This window comes from Aythya marila (genome assembly GCF_965140915.1).
Source record: "Aythya marila genome assembly, chromosome: 1".
Classification (NCBI taxonomy): Eukaryota; Metazoa; Chordata; class Aves; order Anseriformes; family Anatidae; genus Aythya; species Aythya marila.
Genome location: NC_139042.1, coordinates 81,308,606 through 81,330,082, shown reverse-complemented (window position 1 = coordinate 81,330,082; position 21,477 = coordinate 81,308,606). Strand labels below are relative to the sequence as shown.

General features: G+C 39.3%; 1 protein-coding gene across 3 annotated transcripts in view; it reads left to right on the top strand.

Moving 5' to 3' along the window:
* The window catches only part of SH3KBP1 (SH3 domain containing kinase binding protein 1), a 230,026-nt gene that overhangs the window by 110,671 nt on the left and 97,878 nt on the right, over positions 1–21,477 (top strand). For all 3 annotated transcript variants that reach the window (XM_082766890.1, XM_082766889.1, XM_082766891.1), the window contains 2 exons: positions 5,798–5,904; positions 19,219–19,342. In XM_082766890.1, the coding sequence (XP_082623016.1) occupies positions 5,798–5,904; positions 19,219–19,342 (231 nt within the window). The remainder of the gene's footprint in view (positions 1–5,797; positions 5,905–19,218; positions 19,343–21,477) is intronic.

Genomic DNA, 21,477 nt, shown 5'->3' with positions numbered 1-21,477 from the left:
ACTCATAGTCATATATTACTAACAGTGACGGCACATTGTGTTGTAGCTCAAATGTGTTTAATGGAGTCCTGCAATCTCCACGATTCAGCTGCACACATCAAAGCAGGGCACTTTCCAGTTCATCTGCTTGTACAAAAACACAGCAGTTTTACATAACACGTTTGGTAGAGGACCAGGAGCATCTAAGATACTCCTTCTCCTCTCTCTCACCCCTCCTTGCAGTTTTCTCCAGCATAATGGTTTCACAAATTGAAACAAACCAAATAAACAAACAAACAAAAAATCCCTCTTAAAATATTCACACACAGCTTACTTCTGTTTTCGGCTAGACAGGGAACAGTCCTCAATCAGGATTTTTTGTCGCCCAGCCAAAAGCACTCACCCTTCTAACAGCATGTGGGTGATGAGAGAATTGGAATTGACAAGTCACATCCCAGGTCAGAAAAACACTGCCAAAATCCTCCAGGAAATAATTGAAGTTGGAACTTGGCAATTCTGGTAGTGCCTTTTCAAATCAGAATTGTAGTTCTACTGGTGGGTATAAGTGAAGTCCTTGTGTTGTGGAAGATAGTGACAAAATCCACGTTTGCATTGAGTGTGAGCAGGACTTTGAAGTCTCTTAACACTGTCTTCTGTATACTTAGAAAAGATTTATATATTATATACATTTTTTATACTAGCTGTTTGCTCTTAATTGCATTTAGATGCTTCTGTTTCTCAAAAACAACTATGGAGGGTACTGCTTTGAAGGAGAGTTTTCCCCAGAAGTAAGCTCGTAGCTTAGCCTTTTTCTTAACATTTGTGTTTTAATATACACAATTCAGTGGTTTTACAACAACAACAAAAAAAAAGATCACGCAGCAACAATCTAGTCTGGCAGTCCAAAATAGCTATACCAAAACTCCGTCAGTACTGTCAAAATTGGTAACAGGCAGCCTAAAAGTGTATACGTCTCCTCGTAGTTGTCCTATAGTAGCCTTTTGTCTTCTTGCACATTAAATTTAGAACTGGTTTCTGGCTGAGTCAGATCACAGCCCAGTGTGTCTAACCAGAAGTCGCTGTGCTCTGAACCAGTTCCCCCCCAGCTTTGAAAGCTGGAAGGGGATGGGAAGTGCAACTGATGGGCAGATTCTGCTGCATTCAGGGAAATCTGAAGGCAGGAAACGTCCTCCAATTTGTCATTTTCCTCAGAATAGACCTGCCAGAAAGGAACTTCTTTCTCAAGCAGTTTTACAGAGTTCAGTCACTTTGCACCTACTTGACTGATGGCCCAGTGGGTCTCAGTCTCCTCCTGTGGGTCCCCCAGGCCTGCCCAGCAAGCCCAGGGCAGAGAGGAGCGTGTTGGTCTGCAGGAGCTGTGATGTGCTCTGGCTGTGATGTTTGAAATAGCTTCTCTCTTTAGGTGTGGGGGAAATGTCTTCAGGCTCCTCACGCTGCAATGCTCGACTCAGGCCTCTCCGTCCCCGACCTAACCCATGCATTTCCATAGCAACTCTCCTTTAAAATAAAAGGAGATACAGAAACAATTGTGTTGGCTTGTTTGAGCCACAATGATGTCAATTTGTGTCTTTTCTCAGATCCTAGCACCAAATGTTGTGGCCTGGTTTTGAAGACACTGCAAACCATGTAGGTGTATGTTCTGTCAGCAGGGAGAGGTATAGGCATTCACTTCAGGGGGCTGTTCTGGGAAGCATCTTTGGGGAGTGTAGTTTTTAGCTTTTTTTATAGAATAGTCATGCCGTTACAAAACAGGTTGCTGAACTTGTTCTCTTGTGATGGAAGAAAAGGGGTTTGTGCAGTTGATGGACCTTCTGTTAGTGACATTCACCACATGGTGACACACTAAGAGCACAGGGTACAAAGACATTGGCATCACTGAACAGTAGGCTCTGCAGAAACCACTGTATAAGCTATTCACACATGCGTAAATATGTTCCATAACAAAGGTTTTAGAATTAAAAAGGTAGTTTGGATTGGAAATTCCCAGTTTATTTGTAAGTAGTTTGCTTCCAGTCTACCCTGCTGCTGTTGCACATGTCATCAAATCCCACACTGTCAGTCGGTGACAATTCCTGTGTCTGATGGCAGGGTCTAAGTCCCAGCGTGACTTCTTGTGTAGCATTGGCTCGTCTTTTGGTGAGCCTCAGTAAGGTAGGTATTGAATGACAGTGCTTTGCCATTGTCTCTTTTGTCTTCATTGCTGATGCTGGGGTGTTGCTTCAGTGTCTATAAATCCTTGTCTCTTGCATTTGCACAACTGGAGGAAACCCCTTTGGATCAAGGCCTAGTCTCCTGCTATCACAGGCAACCACACCATTTCTATAATCTGATCAAACACCACTTTGAAGCAAATTAGATCTGTTCCTTCAAAGGTGTTTTTTTTTCCTCTTAGTCTTTAAATGCATGTTCGTTCCTTTTGACCTAGATTTAGACATTTTAAAGTTCAAGATGAAGTCTCGTCTAATCACAGCAATAGAAAAATGTACCTCCAGAGAGTCATTCATCTGATGTATTTTAGTTGTCTATTTTACAATGACACCGAATACCCTCTGGAGATATTAGGCTCTCTCTGCTCCTCGGGGATGGGCTCAGATTCAGCCATCCATCTCAGGGACAGCTCTGCTGAGAGGGGTGAACCTTCAAATAGAGACAAAAAGGAGCTGGTTTAACTAAGTCTGTTGTTTACCGTGCTAAACTACCAAGTTTTGCTCTGTGAGAAACTCTGGGGAGCAATTACTGAAGCCGATCACCGCTCAGGGCAGAGGGAACCTCAGCCACAGGTGGGGTGAGCGGGAGCTGGCAATGGGCAGCTGCGAACAAGGCAGGCAGTCAGCACTGCTCTTGAAATGCATCATGACATTGCACCTTTCGCAGTGCACACAAGGTCCATCTGTGCTCCCTTGGTAGACCTGCCCACGCTTTTTAAGGGTTCAGTGGCTTTAACGCTGCCTTTACAAGGAGCAGGGCAAAGTCCCGCACACTTTGCAGGAGTTGTCGAGCTCTTGGTGCCATTGCTTCAGATGCAATATGCTTTTCTGTTGCTGGTACGTGCACAGCAAATTCTTCTGTAGCTGCATGGTTTATTTTAAGAAAAGACCACACAAACTAGGCATGTGAATGTTTTTCCTTCAAGGTTTATTATCACTGTATAAGTGGGAGCTGATGTTTTTCACAAGGGTGAGTGATGTTATTTCTGCATGGTAGCCTGGTCCAAGTACAGTTTAGCTCACTAAGTTCCCACCCTGCAGTTCATAGGCATTTTACCTTCAAAACACTTTTGATGTTGGGCCACAGCTACAGGAAATTAAAAAGTCTAGAACTGCAACCAGCAGGAAGAGCACGGTATGCTGTTGCCTGCAGCAGGTTACTTGCCACAAATTGCTATGTGTGGGCCAGTAAAAGTTCACTGCTCTTTTTTGTTTGTTTGTTTGTTTGTTTTCTTCTTCTTCTTTCGAGCCTTTCAAAACCTGTTGATGACTTTGCAGCACACCTTTTCCAATTTTAAAAGTCCTGGGTTTATTTCCTGCCTTCTCACTACTCAACAACCTTTCACTGCCAAGGAACTCAACTTACATGTATGCTTAAGTATGTAGAAAAATGAAAAATCTTTGTGAGTTTACAAGTCAGAAAAAAAATGGATAAGATTAGAGAGTATCTACAATCTTCATTGCAGAATTACTTCTCTATATGGTTTCAAATTAAATTGATGTTGATTAGCCATACTCCTTACATTTTAGGGTCACAGTGCATCATTTAGATCTCAGATGATCAACAGTTAGGCTTCAACTGTAATAATACTCTGCAGTAAATGGCAATATCAGCAGAAGAGAAAATACCAAAAGAAGACCAAGACTTCATTTTTTCTGTCTAAACTTTTGTCGGTTGTCTCTGTTTTTTGTTGTTGTTTTGCTTTGTGATTCCTCAGCATGCTGCCTTTGGAGACTTTGTGCTAGTTAAGAAACAAACAAAAATATGTGATGCTGGGGTGGGAATACAGTAAGCCTTGAAGGGAAAACATTCGCATTTGAAAAAAAGGATTTTTCCTTTACTAACAGTTTTGTATCTGCACTGCTTGTTCACTCTGACCTCTTTTCCTATCAGCTCTGTTTTCTTAGAAACTCATACTGCTGTGTTACCCGTGTTGCTTTAATATAAGAAAAAACAGGTACCTCTTTGCTGGAGAGCTCCTCACCCATTTCCTGCACTGCTCAAGTGCTCCAAACGTCAGTAGGTACATGGGGCCCAGCAGCATCTTCTGCTTAAACCCAAGAGGGTTTGCTGCTGGGTCTCTTATGTCTTGCATTAGACCAAAGGAACTGGTTGGTACTTCTGCCTCTTGCTACGCTCCACTTAGGTATTTCTTTAAAGAAAGATTCAGGAAGAGAGGGTGAGAAATGAGACAACCAGGAGGCTAACAGATAAATGTTGACTTTCTCGAGATTTACTGTAGCAGTAATAAAATAAATAAATAAATAAAAATGGGATGGATTTGTGCAATTCTGTTATTAACCTCCAGAACTGTGTTAATTTTTCACTCGTAGTGAACTCAAAAATATTCTCCAAGAGTCACGCGGTATTGATTATTAAATAGCATGGCGACTGACATCTGTCACATCAGGCAACAATCCCTACTCAATGTTAGAAATCATGGGGGAATGTTGTCTTCAGGAGAAATAGCCGCCCTCTTACTTTTGCACTATCAAATAAGCTCTCGGTATGGAAGGTATTTATTATATTTAAGTTATTTTGAATGTGGCTCTGTAAAGTTGTCAATTTAGGACCACTTTAGTTTAGATGGTGAAGAATGATCAGTAATCTGTAGGTGGAGAAAAAAAGCCAATTTGAGTGAGTTTGGTTACATTGCATTAAGCTATTAATTTTATCATTCAAAAAGCTGCCACTCAGGAAAAATTGCAGTGGCTGTGAAAAATACTGTCATAATGCACTAGAAAGCCAAATTCAGTGGCTTCCCTTCTCCCTTCTTTCTCTGTTTTTTATTAATAGACTAAAAAAAAAAAAAAAAAGTTCTGTAACTTGTTATTACCCATTTTCCCTGGAGTAGTATTATCAAGAAATGTTGTTCCAAGGGAAATAACAGACTAACCATGAGATCCATTTGTAATTTAATGTCAGTCTTAAGGCCATTCTAGGACAGTGTGTGTTCAATTACATTGGGGTGTATTGGGCATGTTCAACTGTTAAGAGAAGTAGCGTGTGTGTACATGTGCATAAATCACAGAACCACTGCCAGGCTGTGAATTCAAGCCTCTCTGCAGTCATGCATCCAAAGATGCACCCTCATACCAGCTTCCCAGGGGAGTCTGGACGTCGGAGCTGGAGAGAAAGCTGGCTGATAACATCTGATAACAGCGTTTCCAGTGGCTGGTTGATTATCAGCATTAGCCCATCTTCACCATGCTAACCCAGTCACACACCTAGCTTCGTTGGGGAAGAGGGGAGTTTGGGATGAGTTTTCCTTGTGTTTTCTTAATCTAATATTAGTGCATAAATACACAATTTACAATTTCAAAATGTGTGTATATAAATACAAATGCATACATACATACATATGTATGTATAAATGTATATTGTTTAAGTTTTCACTGTTAAATAATATCACAGATAGGAAAAAAATCGCCACAACTTGTTTTCACCCAGATGATGCATGATATTAAGTGCATCAGATTATAAAAACACTTGAAAGAAATCTTCATCTTTAATCATTTTGCATGGCTTATGTTTGGTATGGGATTTTGTTTTCATTTTACAATTTCTTCGTTTCCTTCATTTTCACCAGGAGAGAGAAACAGACGAAGAAGATGTCAGGTGGCTTTCAGTTATTTGCCTCAAAATGAAGACGAACTGGAATTAAAAGTTGGTGACATCATTGAAGTTGTGGGAGAGGTAAGCAGATTTTTAATGGAATATACATGCACGCAGTTCTGGCATATCTTATGCATGCTAAGCTCTTAGATATGATGTGTTTTAAAGACACGATGTAAAACAGATGTTTTTCTTCTCTGGCACACTTACATATCTGTTTTGGGTTACTGTTTGAGGGTGAGGGGATGTGGTTGTTTGCTTATGGGTTTTGAAAGTTGTTTTTTTTTTCTCTGTAGCAGTTCTGCTGCTTTTACTCAATCAGCTGTTGCTTCTGAGTTCAGTGCAGTGAAAATGCTCAGAGTTTGTGCTATTGAGTTTGTATCTTTAACATCAAATATGATAGCAGAAAAGGCTCTTCTTAATTTTAGTGAGCCAGCCACAGAGAAGAATTACCTTTACTGAGTTTAACGCATTTAAGAGGTTTACTTGAAGTCCTCTGAAGTTCAGCCATGGCATTCACCTTTTGTCATCTTTGCCTGCAAATTTGAATAATTTTGGTTCAGTGTAATCAGTTAAAAAACAAAAACAACAAAACAAATTATTTAGAGACTTGAGATGTACTTATTCTGAGTGGAAGTGGATGTGGAAAAGGAGTGCACGTCCCTAAGAGGGACTAGGAACAAATTATGAAAGTTAAGACAGAGATCCAGAAAGATGCTTTACATGGGTGAATCTTGTTGCAGGATCAAGGAATGTTGTTAATTCTTCATTTTTGTTCCATTAGAGACTTTAGAACTTTGTTGTTGACCTGAATAGCATGAGAACCAAAACTGGAAATGCTAACATGAAGCCTTTAAGTAGATTGCATTTAAAATAATGTAGTCGTTACTTACTTAGCCTTAAAAAGATATAAGAGCTCAGTCTGCTCAAGCATCCAGTGAAGGGTGTGTTTCAACTGGTATCATATATTTGTAGGATTTTTTTCCTGTGACTCAGCAGCTGATAAGCTAATACTTGTTTTCTTGTCAAGGATACATGATTAGTTTTATTTTTCCTCCATTTATCACTTAGGAAACAAGTTCTGAAAGAATATAAGTTCTGCTGCAGTCTTGATGACATCCAGTATTTTATTATGAGAGACTAAGTTATCAAATCTGACTGTAAGAAGTTGGGTGTTTGTTTTTTTTTTTCCCTTTAACCTAGCTACACACACCAGCTGAATACACTGTTCTCCTGGAACAAGACAGGATGTGTCACTTTAACCTTATTCTGTCTGTGAGGAGGGATTGCAGTGTAGGATCTTAAGACAGTAAGATACCTAAGAACACATTCTGAAGACAATGTAAACTCCATGTTATAATGCACTTCTTGGCAGCACGTGAAACATTTTTGTTATGCAATTTGAAGCGCATTTGACCTCACATGGCTACACAAGTATCTTCCGTCAGTTGCCCTACTTAAAAGACACTCTCATGTCTTTCAAGAGTAAAGTAACGGAATAAAAACCACTTCCTCATCTCCAACCTAAGAATTATTTCTACCTAATGAATCAAATGGTTAAATAATTCAGATGAGGCACTAGATTTCTTGCATGAAATGCATCTCTTGTATTCTTATAAATTTGACCAACTTAGCTAGAAATAATGGGTTTGTTTAAATCCAAACGAAACTGAAAGTGTTTGCATTAAAACCAAAAGGTGTGGAACTGTGAAAGTGAAACCTTTCCCTACTTGCATGTGTGCACTCATAACTAAGGGCATGTTATATGAAACCCACTTGGATTGCTTTTTGCAGTTTTGGCAGTCTTGAACTTCTAGTCGTGCCTTGAATCGCTACTGTTGAAGAAAGCATTGACAACTTGCTGATTCTGAGGTTTCAGAAAATATATTGTCTAGGGCTGCTTCTTTGTTAGACAGTTCTACAGAACACCATACTGGAAATAATTTTTCTGTAGTGCTGAGGAGGGTTTGTGGCTAGTTTGAAGTGCTGGCCGTAAGTGAATTCTGAAGAATAGCTGACATAGGTGAGGCTGTGCCCACTTTGACCTTAGGAAATACCCTGCTCTGTCAGCTTCTGAAACATAATCTTTGCCTTAGGCATCATCTGCTGTGTTTGTACAATCCACGACATTGTCTGGCTCTTCTGGGTAAAACTAGATCAGCCAGTGGAAGAGGGAAAAGAAAGGAATTTGGAGAAAAAGTTCTTACCACCTGAAGATGTATTATGTGATTTTTCTGTTGTGGTTGATATTGAACAGCAGATGTTGAGCACTTGCTGTTATTACTTCTTCTTTTGCCCTTGCCATAGTAGTGTTAATTCCTTGAGAAAGTACAGCAAAATTTTTCTCTTGAAAAAGGAACTGTATTTGATGTAGAAAGTGTAGACGTTGTGCTTAGCAATGTGGTTTAGTGGTAGAGTTGGCAGTGCTAGGTTAATGGTCGGACTTGGTGATCTGAGAGGTTTTTCCAGCCTAAATGATTCTGTGATTCTAAGTTGCACAAACCAGTGTACTTACCTCATTGTTTAGCCTTCTGCTTGTAGATAATGCTGCATAAAAAGATCATTGTGTTGAAATATGATTCACAGTGTTTGTCACAATTCAAAGCTACTTATTTCAAATGACAAATGTATGATATGAAGTCCTTTTTTTTTTTTTTTAAAAAAAAAAAAAAAGCTGCTTGAATTGTGAAAATGACTGAAGGTGTTTTCCAAGGGCACAAACCATGCTGTGTTCTCATAAGAAAGTTGTATCAGTTGAATTAATTGTTTTTTAATTGACTTAGATTAGTCTTTTCAAATCTCTGTGGATTTCTGTTTATTTGGAAATAAATAAATTCCTGACTTATGGCAAACAAAAACAAATATTTTTTAAATCAAAATAGTGTCTGTGTATCTTCATGCAGTCATTTAGCAAAAGATGTGTTTAAAGTGTCACTTCTGGTTGACAACCCATTAGAGTTTCCCCGAAAAGCTGGTTCCTGTACTGAGTGCTGTGCTAATTTGGCTTCATCTTTAAAGAGAAGGATTGTGCTCAGACATTTGTTACAAATGGGATGATGAAAGAAATTTTAGCAGTTAGTGTGTGTGGTTTTTGGAACGGAGATCCCTTAGCAAAGTCAGGTCTTCAGACCTAGCAGTGGGAGTTTATTCCTACTTCCTTTCTCCCCTTTCTCTCTTTTTCCCCTTGAAAGTTACTGCTTCCAGAAGAGGGTTGGCAGAAAGGAATGCAAGTCTGCTTCTCAGCTGCCTCCCTTAGTGCCAAGTGTGTTTCCGCAGACCCCCGGTGAAGATGGGTTACAGTCATACCCCATGGTGACATGCTGAGCATGAGGATGCCTTTCTTTCTTCCAACGTGGCTTCAGGGTGCTATGAAACACCAGAGGTGTAGTGGCATCTTAAGCTCCCGATGGTCATTCGTCCTGGTGCCAACAGATAAGATACTTTTAGAAAGGGCTTTCATGTCTGTGGTAGTCGTAGATACTATTGGAAATTCCTGTTGTATTAGAAGTGGGTTGGGTTTGCACAGTGGATTAGAACAACAACAAGTGTGGTGGTATTCTAGTTTTCTAAGCAAATAATTTAATAATTCTTTGAGGGTATTTGAATTGCTGAAAAAACAGTGTGAATTTTGCTTTCAGGGTTTATAATGTCATCAGAGAGATATTCTTGGAGGCTCTATGTTCACAGTTCCTTCCTATTTTCTAAATAGAAATTAATTATAATAAGATCAAATAGTCATAACAATAGATAAAAATGGTGGTTGTTAAACTAGAGGTTTCCATTAGTGCAGACTGCTACCCATGAGACATTAATTAGAGATTTAAATTAAAAATGCGTTTGAAACTAACAAGAGAAGCATTTTCATTATTGTTTATGTTCACATTTAATATGTGATTGATGGCTTTTTGCTTGTTATTCATTTTCCTAGTTCATTAGTTATAACTCTAATTACAGTTGTCCCAAAATACAACTGGAACTAATTGTCTTATTAAATGCAGATATCTGAATCCCAGTCATCCTTTACCCTTAGACTTCCATGTTGCGAGGACATTTGTTGTCGACGGAAGGAAGACACAGACGCTCAATATGAGTGATCAGTGAACTTCGATTTATTGGATAGCTCAGTCGTCTTTTATCTAATTCAATATAATTAGCTCATACATATTGCAAAAGCTAAGCTCATGATTGGTTAGTGCATTTCTCTATTTTATCAGCTAGTTTCCCACCCCCATCAATCGAAATAACACAGTTAGTACTTTCCCAGACCACCAACAGATATCATGTTCTTGTACCTGAAACCTCCCTAAAACCTCCCAGAAACCTCCCAGATTTTACGTACTTTCTCAGACTCATATGAGCTGCGTTCGATACTTTGTTAGCTCGCGACCTCCTAGTTGCTCAACATTCACATGACCTACTTCACTTAACCATTCCTCCACAATTCCCCCGTTTTTATTTTGGGCTATAAACACCTTCTCTGTGAGTTGTTCTAGTTTCCTAGATAAGCAGCTAAAGACTACCCGCGCAGCAATTATAATCAATACAATTATAAGCAAAAAGCGAAGTCCCTCTTTGATTAAGTTAAAAACCCATCCCCCTACATTTCCAAAGACAGATTTAAGCCAATCATCAAACCAATTATTCTGTATCGTAATTTTTTGTGTATGATCCATTAACCATTTTAATTGATTGTGAATTGATTGCCCATGATCAGAGAGATTAAAGCAACACATTCCTTCTACATCTTCACACCCATGTCCTTGAGCTAGTAACAAGAAATCAATAGCGGCCCTATTTTGTAATACAGCATGTCTTATGCTCTCCATATCTTGCGACATTTCAGAAAGAACTTGTGTTGTTACATTTGATTGTTTAACAGCCCAACAAGCAAGCTTATTAATGTTAGTCAAAGCATGTGCAGTTCCCACACCAGGTACCAAAGAAGCAAAGAATCTTTCTGCTGGACCCCACAATTCTACACCATCATTACAGTCAGAACCCAAAGTTTTTAATTCTCGTTTAATTCTTCTGCTCCCTGTCGAGTTCTTCCACGAGTGCAAATCTGGAACGAAAAGTGTGAGTCGTCCTAGGTAACACGGACCCCCAAAAGCACTAGCTGGTATTCCTTGCCATGCACGGTCCCCACAGATTAAAAACATGCCAGGTGGCAAAGCTTTGGCCTGACTTTGAAACCAGATCGAATTGGTATCACCTATTCCATACGCCCCAAATGGTACACTAATATTCCCGGTGTTGTTCCATCCACAGTAATGTCCATTGGCCTCAAATCCAAGGGTCCTCGATGTTATGTTGGTCCAGTGTGTTTTATTTTGTTTCCCTTCATTGAGTACAAAGCATGTTTGTGTCCAGTTACTACTGCTATTCCCTACTACCACAGACCCCAGGAGATCCAGTTCTTGAGGGTCCCATGGCAGTGAGTTATTAAGAGCTTGCAGGGCAGCAACTACTCCATCCGAGATGTTTGCAGAAAGGGATCTACTGAGTAGAGTAATACTGGCAGAATATGGTGCTAACATTTCACTCAGTTCCTTTGGATCCCCTATTGGGACCCCAAACAAGCATGTTCTGAAAGGATACATAACATAACACAACTATACAACTTAACCCTAATAACACTACAATTACTGTAAGCACTTAATGGTAACACAATTAATAGTAAGTAACACAACTTAATAGTAACACGCTTAAACCTAATCACTTGATGGTGATCGAAGGCTGTTCTTGACAGTTGTCGAGGTGTCACAACCCACGTCATTGTCAGAATAATTATCAGGAACCTCTTCCTGGTCGTCTTTGGCGTGTGCAGATTCTAAAGCTGCTTCAGTCCACTTTGCAGTGATCCACTGGGTACCTGTTTCCGGCACCATTTCAAAATCTCTATAACATTTTTGATCAAAAAGTTTTAAACAGTACGTTCCCTTAAGTTTCTCCTAGTGGCTACTTCACACAATGACCCCATACTTGTGAAACATGATTTTGCTTGACCAGTACTAATTTCCTATGATTTCAGCCTGTACTATGGCAATAAATGGGCTCTCACTAACACAGTACACAGCACACTCACACCCAGAGCACACTTGCACACTCAGAGCACAATTGTACACTCAGAGGCCTCTTGCACATCTCACTCTCAATCATACCACAACCTCAATCATACCACAAGAATATAATTTAGAATGATAAGCAAACAAACAAGTATTGCCTCTCATTGTGTTCCTCCTGAAGTGACTTGCAACACTTTGTTTTAAAACCTTACCCTTACACAAATACTTTCAACACAAAATACCTGGACATTTAAGAATAACACATACAATTATTAACACTCCAGTTAGTATCCCTTTTTCATTGCAAGGTAAACCTCTTATAAAAAGAATGCCAGAGAGAAGCAGCACAGCCGCCGCTGCTTCCATGGTTACGTCAGACAGGCTGCAGGGTCCTGATGTCCGTCCCTCTGCTCTGTGCCGACTCGCCACACGGTGAGGGTCGGCTGCCGTTCGATTCCGCGGAACTCCGAGTGCAGCGCTGCTCGTGGCGGTGACTGAGGGGGGGGAGGCTCCCATTGCCCCGTAGCCCCCTGAGGCAGCGTTACCGTTCTCACTGAAGGCAGCAGTGGGCAATCCCCAGCTCCAGCACTTCCCGGCAATCCCAGTCGCTCTGTAGCGGTAGCAGCAACTCTCTGCTCAGCCTGATGTATAACTAAGGCGTTAGTGACTGCTCTCCAAGGCTTCAATAATTTTTTAGCAGTCTTATTTTCATCAAACAATTTGTCCCCAAATTTACGCCACTCTGTTTGTTCAAAAACTGTATCAGGATTGATAAAACAACCCTTAGCTACCCCATATGCTAATAATCCTGGTAAATCCTTTTTGCAGTCTGTAAGCTGTGTGCTCCGCTTTTCTAAAAAGCATTTGAGCAAATCATACGCCGCTTGTCTCTCCATACCTTTATATACGTCGGTACCGTTGCAGCCTTTGCAAAGACCTCGGCGACGCTTTCCGGCGGGACCCTCTATAGGCTCATCCCGGGTGCTAGGACTCCCTTTCCGAGCTGCGGGTGTGGGGATTCCAGGTTTCTTGTCCATTCACCTTTCAGACCTCAGATGCAGGGATTCAGCAATTTATAATCCTTTTCACCTCCTGAGCTGCGTTGCAGGACCGGTCCTCGTATTCCGTCCAACCATGGCTCGCAGGTACAATTCCAGCGCAGGTTCAACTCCAGCGAAGTCCCTGTTCCTGTATTGCATGTCCCTGTTCCCGTTCAGATTAGTCCCTGTTCGGGCGCCATTTGTTGCGAGGACATTTGTTGTCGACGGAAGGAAGACACAGACGCTCAATATGAGTGATCAGTGAACTTCGATTTATTGGATAGCTCAGTCGTCTTTTATCTAATTCAATATAATTAGCTCATACATATTGCAAAAGCTAAGCTCATGATTGGTTAGTGCATTTCTCTATTTTATCAGCTAGTTTCCCACCCCCATCAATCGAAATAACACAGTTAGTACTTTCCCAGACCACCAACAGATATCATGTTCTTGTACCTGAAACCTCCCTAAAACCTCCCAGAAACCTCCCAGATTTTACGTACTTTCTCAGACTCATATGAGCTGCGTTCGATACTTTGTTAGCTCGCGACCTCCTAGTTGCTCAACATTCACATGACCTACTTCACTTAACCATTCCTCCACACTTCCACAGCATACCAGACAATTAACCTGTAGCATCAGAGTAAGGATGTTTGGCATGTCATTCAACAGTGCTGAGCCTGCTGGCATTTGGGATTATTCTGTCATTGTACTACTATATACCTCGTGGCCTCATCCTGCTTTTTGGCAATGTGTAGTGCATACAGTTAAACTCACAAATAAGCCTTTGGCTGAGATGGGCTGTAATACCACTGAGCTTATTCTTTGACTTTTAATTAACAGCACCATATATTACATGATAAAATCCTATTAAAAACTCATTTGAAAATATAAAAATTAAGACTTTTTACAAATCTAGCGCTCCTTTTGGGCAAGGTTGTGGATGGGCTTTTTTTTTTTGTTGAAATGATATAAAATGGTTCATCCCATTTCCAAGAACAAGATGAACACTGGGGATTGAGCTGGACTCTCCCTACAGTTAATGTATTTTGACAACTGGAGAGTTGAAAGGGGGACATTTTTTATTAGTGACAGGAGACAGTCTGCACCACAATTTCGGAACTGTATAATAATGCAAGAAAGCAGCTGGGAGTTGATGCTGGCGTTTCAGGTCTCTTGGTTACTGTTTTGTGAAATCTTGTTGTAAGGTGTTTTTCCTCAACCTCTGCCAACAGGTTGTTTGCAAGGACTTTCATGGCTACTGCTTCTCTGGGCAGTTCATGTGGTAGGCAGGTCTTCTGTGGGCCTAAGAGTGCAAATACCTATAACTCTGTATTAGGGTCACTCCAGTTCTCTGTGTCTGCTTTCTCTATCCCTCAGTTTCTTAGTTAGAAAATGATCATCAATCAATCAAATAAACAAACAAAAAAAAAAAACAACAAAACACACAAAGCATTTTGACATTGAAAAATATCTCAGAGGCAGAGTGGAATCCATTACACAAAGTACTTGTGTAGATTTAATTCTTCCGATCTGCACCAGAATTGTCAAATAGCTTGTAGCTGTGCTATAGCAGAACCCCAGGGGCTGGTCAGCATCTCATGGCTATGACTGGTGCTGATGCAGTCTCAGAACAAGCCATCAAGTGGCACTGTAGGCACCACATTCAACTGAGGTCTTGTTTCCAAAGTATCTTTTCCCATTGGCTTTGAGTATGGTATGTTTTTTCACCTCTTGATTTTTTTTTTTTATTATTTATTTTTAATTTCCTTTCAGCACACGTATGCTTGTGTCCTTCAACCTCAAGATCTTCCCTTTAGGACTTATGAAATAAGGAAAGATTTTTTCTTTGCTTTTTGTGCTCTACTTTTCTCTAAGCAAAGGAAATTTTGTTGACCTTGGGCCTCTCTCCTTCCCGTTGCCTGTGTCTGGCACTGCTTTTATTCCTGGGACTATAGTTTAGTTTTAACAGCACAGAAAGACTGTTCTTATCCAGGGAGACTTTCTCCCCCCCGAAAGTTTTCCTGACTCAAAGCCTCCTTCCTTGCTTGTACTAGCTGAGCCATAAGTCATCTATTAGCAGTGCTAAACCCTAATGGGCAAAGTTGAAGGTTGTAGAAAAGCTTGTGGACCAAGCAAATACAGAAGTTTATTGGAAACATGCTTGAAGAGCTGAACATTTTAATCATTTAACAACTTACCCTAGTAATTATATAGCCAGGTGTAAGCAAGCCACTGTACCATTCCTAGATAAGCCAGCAAGCAAATGCTGATAGTTGGCCTCAACATTTCTGGTTGGCCTCAACATTTCCAGCTCTTCTTGGTTATTCCATTGTGGACGGGTACCGAGTTCCCTGAAAGGGTGATGAAGGCTTGTAACACAAAACAAAACAAAACAAAACATTGCACTGCAGGTCAGGCTGATGCACCCTCTGATGTTTCTTTCTTTAGAGGGGGGTGTTTGAGATGGCTGTATTGGCTATGAAGAGAAAACCTCAAGTAGTAACATTTCCTCACTTTTGGAATAACTTAATCTTGGAGTCCCAGTGACCTACTGAAACACTTCTGTTTTCTTTGGTTGCATTACAGCTGTAGAATAAAACTGCTTTCACAGTTCGAAATAGAACTATTATGTTTGCCTGAAGGCTTGAACTGCTGTCATATTATATCCTTTTTTTGTACTTTAAATGTGGGAATAGGCTGATTTCAAGATATTTTTGTTGATTTCTAAGAAGCTAAATGTCCTAACATATGTGTACCCTTTGAGTACTTCTTGTTGCATGTCTGAATGTCCCATGCATATAATTCTGTGTTATTTTCCTATATGTCCTCTTCCACAGTATTTCTCTTGAACATTTCATTGTTTGTTCTTTATGTGATTATTATTATTCATAAGTAGCAGTAGCTATAACAAACACAATTTGATTAAGCACTCATTTTCTAATAAAGTAAAACAGTTTATTTTGAATGATTTTTATGTGTATTTCTCTTTTATAGTTTCCAAAAAAAGTGCTTACATCAAACACGGTCTACTGAATGAGCAACTCAATTAAAAAGATAGTACAAATATTCTTTCTTCATTGATGATGTAAAAATGAAATTATCCAAATGATATTGGAAGAACATTTGAGAGTTGCTTCAATATTTTGTAGATTAAATTTCCCTTTCAGTCCCAAAGGGGGGGCTTCTTTATGGAGAGTGTTTCTCAAGAAGTGATGCACCACTCTCTGGTTATGTTGTTGTTTGTGTCTCATTCAATCTCATTCAGTCACTGGACTACCTATAGCTAGCTGTCTGCTGCTGGATCTGTCCCTGCCCTATGTTTGACACCGAGTGTGTTGTAGTCAGATGCATGTGTTACCTCCTAAATATATGAATTGGAGTAACAAAGTGTCTTCAGTCAGGTTCCTGTACGTTGGTGCTCTTCAGATGTGGTGTGACAGCCCTACTGGCAGCCCAGGGGCTTGGCAAGACAAGGACATGCCGTGCCTTCCCAAAAGACATTAAGCAGATACAACACATTGAAAACATTTTTTGAAAATATCTCTGGCTATGGCCACTTACATGAGCATGTGGGAAAGATTGTTCTAACTTTAAAACAAAATTTCACATTCAGAGTGAGCTTATCTTGGTGCGTGTGATGTTATGAATAGCAAAACTTCAGGTTTAGGGCCACTGAGTACTGAATGAATCCTCCTCTTCGGTTTGGTTCAGTACATGAATGCTGAGCATAAATTAGGAGCTAAATGCATAAATCCTGAAAGCACTTTGTTATAATAGTATAGTAACAAATTTTATTGAGTGCTTGTACCTCCAGATGGATTACCCCCATGAATAATGGATTTTCATTTGTAGGTTTTATTGGCTAGGAATTATTGCAGCATTTCAAACCGTATGGCAATGGATTGCCCCTATTTGGGATAACTAAATCCTGGGGGTATTTTACTGTCGTTTTTATTACATGGATTAATCTCTAGCTGGTGTGTTTTGAGGCTGATAAAAGCATCTAGCAAGTAGCTATAGTGCTTAAAAATACTTCCAGTTTTTTGATTCTTTTGATGAAAAATTAAATCTTTTGCATGCATTGTTTGACCTGTGCCTGTGATGTCTTGCTAACCTTCTGTGTTTTCTTTTGGAAAGAATCTGGTTATGGCTTCAGATTTCTCTGAATTCGTAAAATTATCAAACAGTTAGCAGCTAATGAATGCTGTGAGTGTATTTGCATCCAATGTAGATATCTACAGATTTATGTGCATGTGTATTTCTGTATGTGTACATATGGATCCCCACATAAAGAGTGCTAATGTTAACTTACAAGAAAACTGTGAAGTGTTACCCTGGAAGAAGGAAGCAGGAGAAGTACTTGAGGGAGAGATGGAGCTGAGTGGTATAGGTCACCTTATTTCTTTTAAGTAATCACAACAGCTTGCAAAGCAGAGGTCTTGGGAACTGTGTAATTCCACTGTGCTTAATCTTCTGGTCAATCAGCTAATGCAGTTACAGTTTAATGTTTAGCTGTAATCAATAGAGCCATCTGGGTATAGTGCATCAGAAAAATAGAAATAGGTTATAGTCAAAGAGTCTTGGCCATTTTGTGTATTTTCTGTATAAATATATAGATACTTAAAGATATTATTTATAGAGACTGCAAAGTGTTGTGGATCATACAGTTTCAGTTTCATTTTTCTGTGTGTTTTTTTAGTTTGGGGAGAACAAAACCAAACATTAGCATTCAGAGGCTTTGAGACTATCATGTAAAACGCTTCACTGAAGTCATTGAGTGATTCGTATGCATCGTCTTCTCAGAAGTATCAGCAAGATAATAGCCATTATTGCCAAAGTTCTGCCTGACCTCACAGATGTTACTGATGCATTAGGGTGGGAAAAAAAGAGAGAAAATTTGTCATAAACAGATACTGAGATTACGTGAAAATAGCTCTGGTAGCCTGAACTGCTTTCAAATTTAAACAAAAAATAACCGAGGAGGACAGGAAATGTGCTAAAAAGGATGGAGACGGAGAAAAAACACAGGAAATACTCTGACCCTGAAGTAATAACAATTTGCTTTATAATAGAATTGTACTTGTAGCTAAAATGAAAAAAAAATGTAACCATTCTTCTGTAGTTTGACAAAAATTTTGCTTATGTTGTATAAAGGTAAAAAATATCTGTTTTCTAAGAACTCAACATTTTCACAGAGAAGTGATATGAAACTTTTTCCCCAATATTAGTTAGCTAATACCATTTAAGTTAAGGGGTTGGTTTGATTTTTGACAGTAAACGTCAAGACCCCCAACTTGTAACATAACTTCAGGTTTTCATAACTTGTTTGGAGGGGGGACGGGAAAGAGGTGGGTCAAACAGTATTGGAGGCTGATGTATCACAGACTGGTGCTGTCCTCCCCTGTCATTTTTCTGGTGAATGAACAGTGTCTGACAGATGAAAAATGTTTATCTGTCAAGGGTGTGTTTCAGCTGATTCATTAGTAAGTCATTTCTTGCTGCCCCATTATAACCTAAAGGCATCTGGTTTCTAAGGGCTGTCATTTCATTGTATGACACTGCCACTCTAGCCTGAATGGGGTTATCTAGGAGGGAGTTAGTCATTTTAAAATGGTATTTTCTCTTGGGATTCAGCTAGGAAGTGTCTGTGCTTTCTGACCATATTATCATTATTTATTTCAGCAGCTCTTTGTAACTCTTCTAGAGTCAAATGTGCGTCAATACTGTTTATTCTGTGGAAATACTGTAGATTTCTTACATGTACATCTTAATGATGTGACAACATTCTTAATTTTTAAAATGGAGAATTTCTGGTTTTGCTGGAAAAGGCAGCGAGATTCATATGTTTTATATTAAGACTGAAATTGAAAGTCTTATAATGTGTAAATCGTGAATGTTAAGACAGTTATGAGTAGGAGAATAGTGTGCACTGAAAATTTAGGGATTGAACTGATATGTATAAAAATTGCCATGTGGAGACACCTTGCGCTCTCAAAGTTGTCCTTTTATCCTTTTATTTAATGTTTGTCCATGATTCTGACTGGACCAGCACTGCTAACGTTTACAGATGGGCATCTTTTAATTTAGAAAGAAAAAAAAAAAAAAAGAGGAAAAAAGAGAGAAATGCTTCAGCTTGGAGCCTCAGCCATATGCATATACCTGAAATTAATAAGAACTGCTCAAAATCATGACTGGTGTTACTGAAAATCGTGTATGTAATGTAACTCCGTAAAGTGTTGCTTATGTTAAACCCTTTTATTTATTAATTTATTTCTGTTTTGGTGCAGGTAGAAGAGGGCTGGTGGGAAGGAATACTTAATGGAAAGACGGGCATGTTTCCTTCCAACTTCATAAAGGAACTGTCTGATTCTGACGATGTTGGAACAGCACAGGAAGAACAAGTAAAGCCAAGTAAGAACAATTATTGTTGATGTTCTGGATGTATGTCTGCGTGCTTAGCCAACACACTGAGAGGGTAGTGCATTCTTATCTCTTTCTTGGAAGTGTTTTTGAATGCCTTGTTTTTAATTTACTTTGTGAAAGGGTCAGATGATGGTGCTAAGTGAGTACTGGCAATACTAGTTGGCGATGCTACCTGAGTTAAGACTTGCCCAGCTGCAACCAAGACCAAGAACACAGCAGGCAATGATGATTACTGGCTTTGTATTTCCAAATGAATTAAGATTTTTTTTTGTCTTTAGATGTGGAAACTGAGCAAAGTAACCAAACATTTCCGAAGTGGCTGTGCTTATTTAAATGAGGGATTAAAGTGCCATACCTTCTTTAATGCCTCCAGTAGATTTAAGGATTCATAATTATTGGTGTGGGACATGCGGCACTTTTTCCCTCCAGGTGCTGAGCATGTTACTATCACCTCCGTCACCCACTGCCCCAGCAGCCAAAGGGAAAAAGGCCAGAACTGGGACATGGACTTTGTTCTCTCACTTACAGTGGGCCAGTACTGCTGCAGGTGAAAAGCATGTTTGGTAACTAAGTATGCAATAGTATAAGCATGGTAGTGGGTTATCCTATTTATAGCTTCCCTTGAAGAATAACCTGAACCAAAAGTATGCTGTTATATCAAATGGATACTTGTCGGTCTTTTTTTTTTTATTTTCTGTTTTTCAAATAGATATTCTTGTTACCTCCTAATTCAGTGGTCGATTTGGAATCCTCAGTGAAAAGAAAAAAAATCGATTGTATCAACATATTTCAGGATAATTCCGCATTTACCCATCAAATTCTTCCTTTACAGTCTGTTTACTATCTTCAACAGTGCAGATGCTCATTGCTATATAGTATGCTTCTGAGATCTCTGCAACAGATAAAAGTGAAAGGGCTCCCAAGATCTTTGCAAGCTTATTTCAGCTGAAGTTTACCAAAGGCTCTATAGCTCACCCTGCTAGTGAAAGGCAGAAAATTATGCTTCTTTCTTGTAGCTTTTTCTTTTTCTTTTTTTTTTCCCCTCTCATTTTTCCACTTAAGGTAACTTTATCTTTATTCCATCCCACAGAAATAAGATTCTGAGAAACCTTGCTTATGCAATGATGAAATATTTTCCTATTGTTTTTGTAATGGAGTTCTTATTCATGTGTGGTATGTGTAGTGGCACCGGAGACCTAGTCATGTGGTCAGTGCTGCTAATGGTGATAACAGGTAACGTTCCTTCAAACCTGAATGAAAATATTTGTAAAGAAGTTAACAATTTTAGTGTGATGGAAAGGGAAGAAGGGCATTAAGTGAAGTTGGGCATTTCAGTGAGACTGCAAACTGCTGCCTGTAACTTGAACCATGAATTTCTTTTGTTATAAGCACAGTGAGTCTTGGAAGAACTAATTGTATAGACGTAGTTTCAGCTCTGGATTCTATAATGCTTGGTAGTCTATAAATGAAAAAGGTAAGTGATACCGTTAGGGATGGAATGCCCCAATTCTGTCCATATGAATGAATATTTCTTCCCCAGGTAATTTGGTAATAGTTTATTTGTAATCCTAAAAATGTCTTTTAATAAAAACATACATTGGAGAGCGTAACTGTAGCCACAAATCATTAGACTGACTGCTCCATCGACACCCCTAATGGCATATAGTCTGTTCATGCTATCAGTGTTGTGTGCTGGTTTTGACTGCCAGTGGAATCTGTCATTTGTGAGACTTGTATTGAGAAGATGCCAGCAACATAGATACTGGTTTTGTCTCTTTAACTAAACTGAAGATAGCTATAGCTGAGAGATGAGTATTATTTCTCTTTTATTTGAAAGTTAACTATGTGGAGGTGCTTTGTGGCTAGCTAAGATGATGTGTTATTAGGAGCTATTTTCTAAACTTGAAAAACAGAGTTCTGCAAGCCTCCTGAGAGAGAAAAAGAGACTCAAGGAATGTTGAAATTCTTATGGGGGCTTTCCTGCTTTTTTTTTATCTTTATTTCTTTTTTTCTGGAAGTAACACCACCAATTTCAGAACTGCATTTTCCTAGCAGAAGCATGGGAAATATGCATTGGCACAGTTCTTTCTATATGCTTTATGTAATTTTTATGGGTGTTACAC